This window comes from Passer montanus, unplaced genomic scaffold, assembly GCF_014805655.1.
Source record: "Passer montanus isolate IOZ18808 unplaced genomic scaffold, ASM1480565v1 scaffold11, whole genome shotgun sequence".
Classification (NCBI taxonomy): Eukaryota; Metazoa; Chordata; class Aves; order Passeriformes; family Passeridae; genus Passer; species Passer montanus.
In genome coordinates this window covers 3,367,377-3,382,176 of record NW_024357613.1, presented here as the reverse complement: position 1 = coordinate 3,382,176, position 14,800 = coordinate 3,367,377, and the positions used below count along the sequence as shown (strand labels likewise).

Below are 14,800 nucleotides of genomic sequence, written 5' to 3'. Positions count from 1 at the left end.
CCGCCTTCTTGGCCGCCCTGCCAATGGTGCCGCGGGGTGTTGCGGCAAGATGGCGGCGCGCGGCTGCCGCGCCGCGGGAAGGGCACGGGTCGCTCGGCGGGCGTGAGGAGGCGGCGGGCAGGGAGAGCCATGCTGCGCGCCTCTCTGCGACAGGTGAGTGGGGTCTGTCCGCCTGCCGGGGATGCCGAGGAGCGAGACGGGTTCGCAAGGTGACCGGGGTTCCCTCGCGTCCCCCTTCCCCGGGGCGGCCCGGGAGAGCGCTTCCCGTGCGCTCCTTCCCTCAGCGGGAATGGCGCTTTCCTCCCGCTCCGCCTCGGCGCGGCCTCTGTCACCCGGCTGCCCTCTCAGGTGTCGGCGGCGTTGAAGGAAGGACGAGTGAGTCCCGCGGAGCTGTGCCAGCGGTGCCTGGCCCTCATCAAAAGCACCAAGTTTCTGAATGCATACATTACCGTAGCGGAAGAGAGCGCTTTGAAGCAGGCTGAAGAATCAGAGGAAAGGTATAAAAGAGGTACGTTGCTTTGTAAGTAATGTCAGTCCTTCAAAAGCTGCTGAGGAGGAGCTGTCTGTGTTAGACGAAGCACTTTTGCTTTTTAAAGGGATTGTCTTGGCTTTTTTGAGACTTGGAGGATGAGGCTCATGCTTGAGGTTTCCGTGGGTGCTCGTGGATGTACACTTGGCACTCAGGAGAGTATTTAGGCCAAAAAACAGAGGGAAAACCTGGACTGAACAAGGCACTGCAGGTTAAATAGGCTCTGTGGCCCTTGGAGAGCCCTGCTGCTTGGTGTCTGCTGCTTTTTTTGCTCAGCGGTTCATTTGGAGCATGTAGGCAACAGGTGCCATGAATGTGTGCTCAATGCAGTGCTTATTCACGGGCTTCCAGACTGGGACAGGCAAACACCTGGCACAACCCATCGAGGCTTTAATTAGGAAAGGAATTAAAATAGAGGAGTTTTTTAAATTGCAGTTAGTAATTGGAGAACAGAACAGCTTTCAGTCCTGTTATCTGCAGCATTTAGATGGCCATCCTCATTTTCCTTTGTGTTTCAAGAAAGGCAGGAAAGGTATATTTTCACCTAATAGAGTACATCTTTTCCTTCCTGTATGACACTTGCTGTCCTCTGCTCAATAAAATTGTTAGCCAGGTTGTTTTGCTTCCTGATGTAGACCATTTAGCTTTTGGGTTGGGGTTTTTGTGGTGTTTGTTGGTTCAGGGTTTTTTTGATGGTGGATAATCAATTACTTGGGAAGAATTTTCTCTGTTTCAGTAATTAATCTACTGTGTATGTCAGGTAGGCAGTGTTTATGCCTTCCAGCCTAGTGATGAGGTGGATTTAGTAGTACCTATGGCTAAATAAGCATTGTGTGGTGACATTGGAATGCAGTCTTTTGGGATAGCCAGCCTGGGAAGCAGGTGGAGGGCTTAGACACGAGGTCTGGTTTGGACAGAGTGCTCAATGCTTGTGTTGGAATGGAAAATGGTTCTTGAAAATGGAACAGACAACCATCAAATGCCAAGTGAAAAGCAATTTTGCTTTCAAAAACCACCCAAAGGGACATGTAAAATAAAGAGTAATTGATGAGAACATTATATATGTGTATATATATATATATATATATACACACACACATATACATATGTCACATTTTGCTTTAATCTCTGTTGTTTTACAATCATTCCTAATGCAGGTCAACCACTGGGTATTCTAGATGGAATTCCTATTGCTGTGAAAGACAACTTTAATACAGCTGGCATTGAGACAACATGTGCATCAAATATGTTAAAAGGTACAGTAAAGCTTTTAAAGTAAAATCAGATATTTTGCTCTTCAGATGGTTTATGGACTGGAGTCTTCCAGAAATCCCAAGTATTTTCAAAAAATGATCTGGTGCCATTTGATGAAATACATTTATTCAGTTTCACTAGCCAAGTTCATCTGGTACTACAGATGAATCTGTTTCTTCTTTGAAGGCACGTTATCTCCTTATTTATATTTATATGCATTTAACAACATTTATAATAAAAACCTATGTACTACAATAAAATGGTTCCAAAATTTGCATTTTCCTTCACATTGCTTTTGGGTCTAGAGGAGAGCAGTCAGTAATGTTCTACCTGGTGACATCCAAAGACAGTCCTATTTTGTTGTTGTTCTGTTTATAATTGGTGACTTAAGTAGTTTTTTCATATGGATGTAGGAAAAGCAATTGTTAACAATCCCAACATACAATCATGTTCTATAATGCTTTTAAGGCATTTTTTTAATTTCTAAACTCATTGTTTCTATTAACAGTTTATGAACGTTTTCAAGGCATTGCAATGTTTTTATAGTAAAATCAAAAGTAGGAGACATTTCTTATATCTGTTTTATTCTTCCACAAAGTAAAACTTTATGTTAATCCTTGTGGAAGATAGCAGAAGTAAATCAGCAGACTTCTAATTTTGTGGTTTTTTTAATAGCAGAAGAAACAAAATATGACTTCATTGTTGTAAAATTGTTAAATTATCTGAGATGCTTTTCCTTAAAGCACATTCTCAGACCTGTTGTGATTGATTGAAGTGAGTATTAGGAGTGATGTCCTTGTTCCTGATGAAAGTGGGAGTGAAGAAGCCCCTGTTAACATCACAAAGTGAATTGGTTACTACTTGAGGTCTCGTGTCACTGTTGTAGTTCTCAAGCTAGGTTATGTAAGGTCTCAGTGGTAATGACAGCGTCAAAATGTTCAGAGTAGCTACCTGTAAAAATAACTTGTATCTCACCAGTTGCTCTTAATTGTTCTGATTGTTTTCAGGTTATATTTCTCCTTACAATGCTACAGTAGTTCAGAAGTTACTGGATCAGGGAGCTGTGCTTTTAGGTAAAACAAACCTAGATGAATTTGCAATGGGGTGAGTGATGTTTATTATTTTTAACGTGCTGATTTTACATAAAATAACATACCATCTGTTCCAATCTACCTGTAATCCTTAACTCGTGTTTCTGTGAGGCAAGACAACAATGAATACTTGCTGGAAGGGTACACAGAGCTGGATGAACTTCTCCCTGAGCCTGTATAGTGTTGTGTAAATGATACAGACGTTGAGTTTTGTGAACATAGTGTTCAAATGTGCTTGAGAACCAGGAAGCAGTCCAGCTTTTGCAGAAGGCTGAGGACAAGTGGCCTTCTTGTAGATTCAGTAGTGTGTTGATAGAATTGGTTACAACACAGTTAATTGCTGCCTTTTCCTCTCTCCTTACTGATGGCTTTTTGCCCTTAGGTAATTGTGTACCGTGCCCCCAGGGGCAGCCACTGCCTCTGCCATCCAGCCACTAGGGTAATTTTTATATGGGTACTCCCTGACTTGCTGCACACAGACTAATCAAGAGCAAGGCTTTCAAGTTGCCTAAGTTAATGGTGACTTTTTGTCAGGAGCACATTGAAAAATGTTCCTACAAATTGATTCTTCTGCAAATCAGTGAAGGTGGCCAAGCTGTAGCAGAGAATGGCTTTGGGCTGTTAGGGATGGGTTTGGAAGGGAGTCTCTGGGACTTTAGTTACTTGTGAAAAACAGTAAATGCTGTATTTTGGTTTTATTATACTTAAACCAAAGTCCAAGGTTTGATTGGAAATTCACGTGGATGTGGTGGAATTACTTGGACAATATTGTTTTGAGTAAAGTAATTTTTATGTAAAAAAGATATTCCTCAGAGGAAGAGTGGGCAAAAAGCCTGGGAGAAACCTGATAATGCAGTTTTACAACTGGTCTAAGTTCATTAAAGCACAGGATTCTCCTAAAGAGCTTATCCCAATACTAGTTTCTCATTCTGGTCTGTATGTTTGCATGATCTCTTGATCAGGGAGTGGATCCAGTTCTCAAGTAATGATGTCTCCATAAGGTTGGTTTCCAGCTGCTGTCAGCTGCCTGTTGTGTCTGATGATACAGCTGGTAATAACACTGGCACCTTGCAGTCAGGGGGAGCATGGGGTGGAGAGCCTGAGGAAGGAGGAAAGTATGCCCTGCCCCTGCTTCAGGTGTCAGCTCACACCTAGGTGACACAAGCTGACTGAAACCAGTTTCTGAGAAGCCAGTCTGGCATTCTGAACCAGTGAACTGTGGCCTCTGCAGAGGGCTACAGCGTGAATAATAGTGCGGCATTTCAGAGAAATGCGTGTTCCTGGTATTGTGGAGCTTTTCCTCCTCCTCTAGCAGCCTGTTTTTCCTCACAACAGTGACCTTGCGTCAAATGCAGGGCTGGAAAAACAGAACACCTTGGTTTTGAAAGGGATGTGCTCCTCTACTTTTACATAGCTTGAATCAGTTTTATGTCTTTGTGACTCTGTTTGTTTCAGTGGCATTGGCAGAAGTTAGAAAGAAGTACCAGTTCAGGTTCTGTGTCAGAAACTGATGAACAGCTAGGAATTTTACAGTTGTATGTAATGTTGTAGAAGTTGACTGCTCAAGGATTTATGTATACCACTCTTCTTGTGTTGAAATTGAATTTGCAAGGATGATGAGGAATTGGATTAAAAAAATTAAATTGAGGAATACAAGTGTGTCATTTGTCACTTCTGTCTGTATTTGTCCTGTCTGACTGTCTTAGTTCTGGGAGTACGGATGGAGTATTTGGACCAGTCAGAAATCCCTGGAGTTATTCAAAACAGTACAAGGAAAAGTCTGTCTCAAAATCCCATTCTGACGATGAAGAGTCAAACTGGGTAATAACAGGAGGGAGCTCAGGAGGCAGCGCGGCTGCTGTGTCGTCTTTCACATGTTTTGCGTAAGAGGCTTTTAAAATTGTCTTTCCCTAAATGTCTAAAAATATGTTGGAGTGTTTTAATTTTATAATTTTCTCATAAGCTAGTAAGAAATAGGAGGGTTATTGGGACTGGCATACAAAACTTTATTTCAGCATCTCTAGGCTACTCGTGACATATCATGAAGCCAGAATTAATCCATGCAGGCAAATTTAGATTTACTCATTTCAGGCATTATTCAGTGGTATGACCACTTTGCACTGTGTGAAATAAAATTCTGATGGCAGTAAAGGAGTGACAGTTTCATTCTTATTCCCACGTAATCTCTTTAAAAGCCTTACGGGATTTGTGACACATCCTCTTCCTCACTAATTTCATTACACAAATACACACTGAAAATGTAATTCAGCAAATTAAGAGATCCCTTAATTTGTAACAGTATGATAATCTTTCCTCTGCTCCTTTGTTTTTATAGCACAGTTATGTAATAGTACATGAGATTTGGGACCTAAAAGCTTTCAAATCTCTTACTCTGTAAGTACAGAGTACTTATTACATAGATACTTACAGACTTCCCTGTTTTTAAGTTAGAAGACAGTTTTAGTGTTGAGGGGTTTTTTTTAGGCAAGTGTATGTTTATGGCTGTTTGGAGTGTTTTTCCTAAAGGAGTTTAAACAAGCTGAACTTTTTTTTAAAAATAATAATTACTAACTGTATGGAATAGCAACACACTATTTAGCAAATCAGTTGTCTATACTATCTTCCCCATCTGACTATTAAAACTGATCACAAACCTTTACATGTTGCATTTTATGCAATTTTTAGAGGTACATGTTGGAGCGTGTTTTATAGATGATTATTTCAATTCTGCTCTTAATTGGAAGGTGTATAAAAATGCTCTTTAGTTACTTTATCCTTCTTTGTCCATAGACTACATTACAAGAATCTATTTTGTTGTTAAAATATTCTTGCTAATGTTGATTACAACTCCTTAAATTACTTTTTAAAGTTATATATCTCTTCATCACCTTGCCCTTTACTGGGATGTAACCTACTCAATATTTTAATACTGTTGAAATTGAACTCAGTGCAGCCATTCCCAAGGACTGCTGGTTCTCATCCTGAGCCAGAATGAGCTGATCCTGAGAGGGTCTGGCACCTTTTCTTACGTTGCTGGGCTCCCATTTTGCACTGGTCAGCACATTGTCAGATCAGGGAGATTGTTTGTCCAGCTATTTTATTGCATATAATCTATTGTATATCCATCCTGTTAGTGTCTTTCAAGCACCAGGAATACTGCCAGTTTGATTTTCAGTTTGATATTTGGATGTCCAAAAATGTTATAAAATTGAGGATGTTTTGCATCAACACAAAGGCTTTGAAAAAAACTCCACATCAGGAAGGTCAGTAGAATTGGTTCAGGCATCTCATAAACAAATGGCTAAGGGAAAAGTCTTATAATCACTTCAATAAAAATTATACCTGTTTCTGGAATTTAAATTGGTTTTGGCAAAGATTTGAAGGAAAACTGCTTTATCTTTTTAATACTTCAGTTAAATTTATTAAAAACACAAGAACAGCATCTTTTATTTCAATTTAGAAAATTGTTTCATAAAAATTTCAGTTTAGAAAGAACAAGGTTTCACTTGTGGATAAAAAAGAGGAATTCAACATAATAATAATATATTGTGTTTTAATTGTACCTAAGCTACTGTAAACTGGGAGTTCTGATTAATCTTTGTAGATTTGGAAACAGGAAAAATATCTTTCCAAAGTATGCCCTCTTGTTAGGGGCAAGAAGTGTTGTTCTTCATTTTCATGCTGGAAAATGCTGATGCATGGTGCATTGGCTACCCAATAAATAAGATATCGGTGTTGAAAATTGTTCCCTAACTCACATGAGATGTATCAGTTGGAGTCCACAGTATTGGAACGGGGAAGGCAGAAGAAGATACTTGGGACCATTTTGAGATGGTCTGATTTCTACCTATCTGCCTCTTCTTTGTGAAGAGAACCGGAGTCTCCTAATGGCAAATTCAACAAATGAGAAACAGACATAGAGAGCAGACTGGAATTTAGGCTGTGTGATTATGACTTCTGGAAGAATTTACAGTTTTAAATCGATGCATCTCAAAGCCATTCTTATGATTTGGAAATGTTCTGAATTATCTTACTAATGATGATCCTTTTGAAACCATAGAGCCTTAGGGTCAGACACAGGAGGATCTACCCGAAACCCTGCTGCTCACTGTGGTGTTGTAGGTTTAAAGCCAACATATGGACTGATCTCTCGCCATGGTCTCATTCCTCTAGTGAACTCCATGGATGTGCCAGGAATCCTAACCAGATGTGTGGATGATGCAGCAGTTTTGTTAGGTATTACTATGTTATACATTTTTGTTTGCATTTCCTCAAAACAAACTGAATTCTGACTAAATAACGTACATTTTCCTGTTCTTCATATGTCGTGTCTTATTTCAGGTTCACTTGCTGGACATGACCCTAAGGACTCTACCACAATTCAGGATGACTTTAAGCCATTTGAACTACCTAATTTGACTGATGTCAGCAAGCTTTCAATTGGAATTCCGAAGGTAACATTTAAATCCTGTTAACAGTTATGGACAGGAAGAGCAAATAGAAGACACATAACAAAAAAAAACTTGTGTCTTGCCCACCACTTCCCAGTCTCCCACGATTTGAAACAGTGAAGACAGGAAAAGCAGCTCCTGGAAAAGAGCACTACATGTGCGCTCTGTTGCCTGTCCAGGGAATTTGGAGTAAGCATACACTAATGCATCATTTAAAACATGTTGTCAGCATGGTGGGAAGCACTGTCAGGAACTTCAGGGGAAGTGGGGAACTTCAGTTCTTGGTTCTCTCTATTGCTCTTTCCTTAGTCCACTCTGTGACCTCAAACAAATTGCTCTTGCTGCCTTCCCACTCAGTGAGCTTGGTACTGGTTTGTCCAGAGCTTTGAGATACTTGCTTAAATGCCACTGTGTTAATATAGAGCAGAATTTTAAAGGCAATTGAATGGCACAAGGAGCTGTGATTAGCAGAGTCCTAAGAAGAACTGAAAGACATCTGTAATTTGGCATCTGGTGTGTGCAATTCAATCATGTTTGTAACTGTAAGAGTACTTGAAGTTTAGGAACAAAGTTTGGGACTTCAGCCTATTTTTAATTTAATAAAGGCTCTGCCATCAAAGAGACAATGTGAATAACATTTATTAATTGGATTCTCAGTATTGGAACCTAAGCTAGAACAGGCATACCAAAAGTTTTAATTTGGTAAGCAGAGATGTCCACTGACCAATTATTCACAATCTGTGAAATGGAAAAATTACGTGCCTAGAAAATCTATCAGCTGCATACTGTTTAAATCTTGCTAAATCTAACATGGTGGTACTGGTTAATTTTTCCTATCCTTTGGACAGTTTTTTCTACTGCTACAGGTTATTCTAAACAGATACACGTGTACATAAAACATGGGTCATAGCTACTCAGAGAGCAGACAGTATTATGACCCTTATATTATGGGATAGAACTAAAGCAAGTATCTACAAAAATAGGGAATTTTAATAGAATATCTATAATTTGTCTGTGAAATAGGAAAGCAGCTAATCTAAGTCTTCTCCCAGGCCCTTGATGGTAGCTCTTCTTGGGTGGGTGGTTTTATTTGTTGCACCAAGGTGTGCCGGTTGCCACTGATACAACATTGTCAGCGTTAACAAGGGGGGCTAACAGCCCTAGTGTCAGGATCTAGACCTGAAGAATTCCCACCTGTGGCTGCAGAACAGTACAGTATAGTCTTGATAGACAAATAAGGGAATAGCTGGGCAATTACTCCTTCAGAAGAAACTGCTGAAATTCCATGATCTGTGATACATTTGTTGATCCTGCTGAGATGAACATATACTCTTAAGAAGACTGAATCCTGTTAATTTAATACTCCTTGATTCTATAGGATTTAGTAGATGCAAAAAGCTTTAATTAGTACTTTAAATCATATAGTGGTGAGGTAATGGTTTCAGTGTATTTTTAGCAAGGAGTATTTGTGTTTTGGTTGCTATTAGAAGTAAACCAGTGTGTAAAATAACTCCTCTTCTTGTTTTTCCCTCTAAGGAATATCATGCACCAGGGCTGTCTAATGAAATTCTGGCTCTCTGGTCAAAGGCTGCTGATCTGTTTAAGAATGCAGGAGCTAAAGTGGTTGAAGTGAGCCTACCACACACTCGTTACTCAATTGTCTGCTATCATGTACTGTGCACAGCAGAAGTGGCATCAAATATGGCCAGGTTTGATGGACTGGAATATGGTAAGGCTTTGAAAAAACTTTTTTCTCAGACAGTAGAAACATGCTGGATGCCATGTAAAAGTGTTAGTATTTGTAGATTTTCTTTTCATGGTTGGATGCTTCATATTGGATGCTTCATTCTCCAAGATGGAATGTAGTAAAAAACCTTTTGCAGATAAAAATGTGTAAATAAATACATAATATATTTCACTACTAGGCATATCAGTGTCAAGGCTCAAAATCTAGTTTACTATTTCCATAATAAAATAGGAATGTGTTTTTCCAGAATAGTAACATTGCAGCAAACACTGACCTGTTGTACTACTCTGACATTATTTAATCTTAAGGATTACAAGGAGTATTAATACCCAAATGCCTTTTCTTTTCAGGACATCGTTCTGACATGAAGGATTCCACTGAAAGTATGTACGCTGCAACACGGCGAGAGGGCTTCAATGATGTTGTGAGAGGAAGGATTCTATCAGGAAACTACTTCTTGTTGAAACAGTAAGCAGAACTTTTTGAAATTCAGCTTTTCCAGGTTAATGAATTTTTGAGCAAACATTGATTAATTGTTCATCGTGACATGAGAAAGAAATTGCCCTTACAGTAGTAGCTGTTTGTATTTTTATTATTGTTTTAGCTCTATAATACTTAGTGAACTGTTAATAATGAAGGAAAATGTTTTCCCTGAGTCTTACCAGTGAGCATCCTAAATTAAATAAGTAGAACAATTTAGTGGATTTTTTTCCCCTACCAGAGCATTATTGGCTTCCATTAGTTAAATTAGGCAGAAATCTACCCTATGGTATGACATTGATATCATACTAGTGTTTACTGTCCTGGTGTTAGAAGTTCTGTAGCTGTTAATCTCATTAAAACTGCATAGAAAAACTGCTGGTACATTGTAGCAAGATCTTCTAGAGAAAGCCAGAGACACAGCAATTAAATTAAGTGCAGCTCTCTGTCTCAGTGTACAGGGAAAGAGGAGCATTGGCAGCAGTATTGAACTGAAGTCCTTACAGAAGTCAGGGTTTTATCCAGCTCACGTAGAGAAGCTAGTGCGTGGATCAATTTTACATCTTTAGTTTTCAATCATTATCCAGCAGTCCTAATTTATGTTAGTAAATGTACTGTTTCTCTTTGTCTGAATTTGTTCAGATACTAACAAAAATATTAGGCCTGTAATTAGTCTCTGTAGTGCACTTGCTTTGAAAGAGCTGTGTCAGCAAGAGTATTCATCAGATGTGACTTCTGATTGCTCTCAGAGACAGGAATGTTGTCAGTCAGTCTGTAACAACCAGCTTTTACGGAATGCCGATATTCCTGCCAAGTGTGCTCCCTCTGCTTACAACTGTCCAGATCAGCTTTCCTAAGGCTGCTTTAAAATTCACGTAGTTAACTCTTCTGTGAAGGAATACACAATTAGCTTCCACCGACATGGAACAGGCGAGTTGTGTTCCTGTTCCACAGTAAATTACTCTTGAAGAACAGAGTGCAGGGTTCAGAAAGCATTCTTAGAATAAGTAGTAGAGAAAACCCATCTGTGTCTCCTGCAAATGTTGCCTTTCACAGCTTATTTTTGTCTTGCTTTTCTAAGTTTTAAAATGACTAGGTGATTGTTCAGGAAGTTCTTTTTAACATATTTAGAGATGGCATGGACAAGGGGATTGAGTCCTCCCTCTGCAAGTTTGTAGACAGCTCCAGTTGGAATGGTAGTATTGATCTGCAGGAGGGCAGGAAGGCTCTGCAGAGGCATCTGGACAAGCTGGGTCGGGGCCAATGGTGTGAGGTTCTGCAGGGCCAGGTCCTGCCCTTGGGTCACAACAACCCCAGGCAGCACTAAGGGCTGGGAAAGAGCAGCTGGAAAGTTATCCAGAAGAAAAGCACCTGGGGGTGCTGGTCAGCAGCAGCTGAACATGAGCCAGCTGTGCCCAGGTGGCCAAGAAGGCCCCTGGCTTCCTGGCCTGTATTAGCAGCAGTGTGGCCACGGCACCAGGGCAGGGATTGTCCCCCTGTACTCAGCATTGGTGAGGCCACACCGCAAATCCTGTGTTCAGCTTTGGGCCACTCACAACAGGAAGGAAATTGAGGTGCCAGACTGTGTCCACAGAAGGACAACAGCTGGTGAAGGGTCTAGAGCATAAGTCTTCGGAGGGCCACTCACAACAGGAAGGAAATTGAGGTGCCAGACTGTGTCCAGAGAAGGAAAACAGAGCTGGTAAAGGGTCTGGAGCACAAGTCTTAGGAGCAGTGGCTGAGGGAGATGGGGATGTTCAGCCTGGAGAAAAGGAGAGACCTTATCACTCTCTACAGCTACCTGAAAAGAGCGATTGTGGTGAGGTGGGAGTCAGTGTCTTCTCCCAGGTAACAAGTGATAGAAGAAACAGCCTTTTATATTGTACTCTGTGAGGTTTACATTAGATACTAGGAAAAATGCCTTCCCTGTAAGGGTTGTCAAGCGTTGGAACAGGCTGTCAAGGGAAGTGGTGAACTCCCCATCCCTGGAGATATTAAAAAGACATGTAGATGTGGCACTTAGGGACTTTCTGAAATTAACAGCCAGGTGGATTTCTGAAGTGATTGTAGAAAAAGGTCTAATTCCTATTGTATAACTTACTAACTTGAATCTGTTTATTGATTACAACCATTTTCATTGCTGTTTCTTGGAATCTTAAATCTTCAGATTACTCTAACAAAGTGGGATTTAGGCAGCTGTAGTTAACTGTAAACACTCTGACATGTAGCAGTTGGTAATATACCACTCCATTTTTCTTTCACCTTACTTTTTTTTTCTTTCCCAAATAACTGAGGGTTTAGATGACAGTTACTTTTGAAACCAAACCTCTCTGAATTTCAGATTCCATATTTACCAGTTCTGCATATGAGGTTAAAAGGAACGATAGACATAAAGTTGACTAATGTGTTTCTGCTTCAGAGTTGTGTAAAGACAGAAATCCATAGAACACATTTTACATGAGTGGGAAAAAATGGGTAAAGATAAAGTCTTCTACAGAGAAGTATACTACAACCACATACATAGTTTTAAATCCAATTGCAATTGTTCACAGATGAGGGGACTTTTTCATCTGCTTCAAGTATCTTGCTGGATTGAATCCTAAATGGTTAATTCCTATTTTTCAGACCTGTGTAGTTCTGTATTTCCTAGACTTTGCTGTGCTGCCCTGCAGTGAAATTAGATAGCAGCTTTTCACCCAGAGGGTGGTTGAGCACTGGAACAGACTCCCCAGGGAAGCGATCACAGCCAGTCTGAGTTGTGCTCTCAGGCACATGGTGTGGTTCTTGTGGTGTCCTGTACTGGGCCAGGAGTTGGACTCCATCATCATGATGGGTCCCTTCTAACTCAGCATTTTCCATGGTTCTGTGAAATTCAGTGCACAGTTTAGTTTCCAAATGCTCATAATAAAAGTGTTGTTTGGATTTTTATTTACCTTCACCCTTCTTCAGCTGTATACCCTCCACAAACACATGTGTGGTGACTAAACTTCCAGTGTCAGTCAAAATTTTGTCAAAAAGGACTACTGGGCTTGTCTTTTCCACAGTAACTAAGAATAAAATTCTGTACTTTGGGAATTAAAGTGTCAGGCCTTTATGTCCCTATTCCTTTCTAGGAACTATGAGAAGTACTTTGTCAAGGCACAGAAAGTGAGACGTCTCATCACCAATGACTTTGTGAAGGTTTTCAGGAGCGGTGTTGATATTTTACTCACTCCCACCACTCTGAGTGATGCAGCACCATACACAGAATTCATCCAAGAAGACAACAGGACCCGCAGTGCTCAAGATGACATCCTGACACAGGCTGCAAACATGGCTGGTGAGTAGGCACAGGAACTCAACTATGTTTTCCCCTGCCTCATCATTTTAAAAGTCAAATCCCTTTAGGTATTTAACCTTCTCTTTAGAATCAAGATATTTCACCCTATGTCCGAACTCTTACAGTGATAACTGGGTCTCAGAACAGTTTTATTAAATGCTTGAAAATGTAAGACCAGATTTTAAAGTAAGGCACCTTGGAGCTGAGTGTGGGCTGCAGGTAAGATGAATCTGTTCCAGAGACAGAAATCTCTTCCTAAGGAGAGCTGATTATCTTTTTCAGAGGATGCTGACCTCTGAAATCTCTAATTAATTTCTTGTGAACATGTACCATTCACTTTTTTGAATAAAATTATTTTAGCAAGTCTTTTTTCTGTCTTTTTTTTTTTTGTTCTCTTAAAATTGATACAAAAATTATTGTAAGGTTTATAGTAAGTCTTTGCATGTGTATTTTTTTTCTTCCAGGACTGCCAGCCATAAGTGTTCCTACAGCTCTTTCAGAGAGAGGCTTGCCAGTTGGGCTTCAATTCATTGGACGTTCATTCCAGGAGAAGCAGCTTCTCACTGTAGCCAAATGGTTTGAAAAACAAGTACAATTCCCAGTGATTCAACTGGAAGAAGTAAAGAGGCATGACAGTGATGTCTTTCAGCATCAGAAATCTGCTTCTTTTTCATAGCCTGGGACTTGCTAGTCAGCTAGAGCAAGAAAACTGTGGGGATGGTCAAGAAACTAATTTCTGCAGTTAATTGTCTTTTGCAGAAGTAATAATCTGTTCTAAGATGTTATGATTCAGTAATGCACAATGGAATCATGGCAGATTGTTACAGTGTAATTAAGGCAAAGTGAATCATTAAGTAAACATTACCATGTTATTAAGTGACATTTCTTACTGATATTAAAAATACCAAGTTGAAATTGTGTATGTTACGCCTGTGAAGCTGATTTTTTAATCCCTGGAGGGTGTGTAAGGTATCTGACCAATTAAAGAGCTAGCCTGAACTGTTGTGTGAAAACTTCATAGTTGCCAAAGGGCTTGGTTTCCTTCTGGAGTATAGGCTTTTGTAATGGCAACAACGAGACAAGCTGTATTGGAACAAAGGTATCAAGGATCTGTTTACCAAGATTTAAATACAAAGGGAAACAAGGGAATAACTTAGAGCCATAGAATCCTTTAGATTAGAAAAGACTTTTAAGATCAAGTCCAACCCAGCACTACAAAGTTCACCATATCCCTAATGGCACACCTGCATTTTGTTTTATCAAAATCCAAGATGTGGAAATGTTAGTTCATTTTAGAAACCAAAAATGCTCCCTACTTCTAGCTACCTTGTGCAGAAGGTGAAACTAACCTCTGGGTTTACAAATCATGCAGGTTACTCTGGTTATAGCTGTGTAAGAATGATGAATTCCAGATATCTTCTGGGGAAAGATGTGTAGTAGTAGTAGCACTGCAGTAGTTATTTTCTTCTTCCTTCATCACTGTTCTTTATAATCAACACTTAAATATTACTAAGAAAGAGATCTTACTCGGTGTGACTCCCTGCAGGAATAATGCCATCTATTCCTTCATGGACAGTCATTCAACACAATAGTAATTCAAACTGAATTTCCAAACTGACATCATGTAGCCCAGAAGGCTTACTAAATTCCTAACCTGTTTCAAATGTTGTAGTTTCCATTTCTTGATAGTTAAAAAACCTGAAGGAGAAGTTTGTAGATGTTTTGCATCAGATTCACTTTCAATCATAATCGTCTACAGCATGCAGAGATGGAAAAGGTGTAGAGGGAGAAAAATGACTGGGATGGAAACGTAAAGAATCATATGGAAACAAAAAAGAATCTTCCAGAATTACATCTTATCATATACCATATTGTCACCCATATAAAAAAGAAAAACCTTATTTCTAAAAATTACAGATGAATTGGTGA

At 39.8% G+C, this 14,800-nt stretch overlaps 1 protein-coding gene across 1 annotated transcript; it reads left to right on the top strand.

Moving 5' to 3' along the window:
* QRSL1 (glutaminyl-tRNA amidotransferase subunit QRSL1) lies at positions 1-13,798 on the top strand. The gene is made up of 11 exons (XM_039726901.1): positions 1-153; positions 349-508; positions 1,687-1,785; positions 2,791-2,887; positions 4,581-4,757; positions 6,935-7,110; positions 7,216-7,328; positions 8,862-9,054; positions 9,423-9,540; positions 12,666-12,871; positions 13,336-13,798. The coding sequence occupies exons 1-11, from the start codon at positions 130-132 to the stop codon at positions 13,545-13,547; spliced, it is 1,575 nt and encodes a 524-aa protein (XP_039582835.1). The 5' UTR covers positions 1-129; the 3' UTR covers positions 13,548-13,798.
* Positions 13,799-14,800: the final 1,002 nt, after the last annotated feature.

What these genes read in the sequence shown, in the direction of transcription:
- QRSL1 (XM_039726901.1), top strand. Translation starts at nt 130, where the DNA reads ATGCTGCGCGCCTCTCTGCGACAG. An exon ending in TGCATCAAATATGTTAAAAG is followed by an intron (nt 1,786 to 2,790) that starts GTACAGTAAAGC and finishes GATTGTTTTCAG; the next exon opens with GTTATATTTCTCCTTACAAT. An exon ending in TGATGCAGCAGTTTTGTTAG is followed by an intron (nt 7,111 to 7,215) that starts GTATTACTATGT and finishes GTCTTATTTCAG; the next exon opens with GTTCACTTGCTGGACATGAC.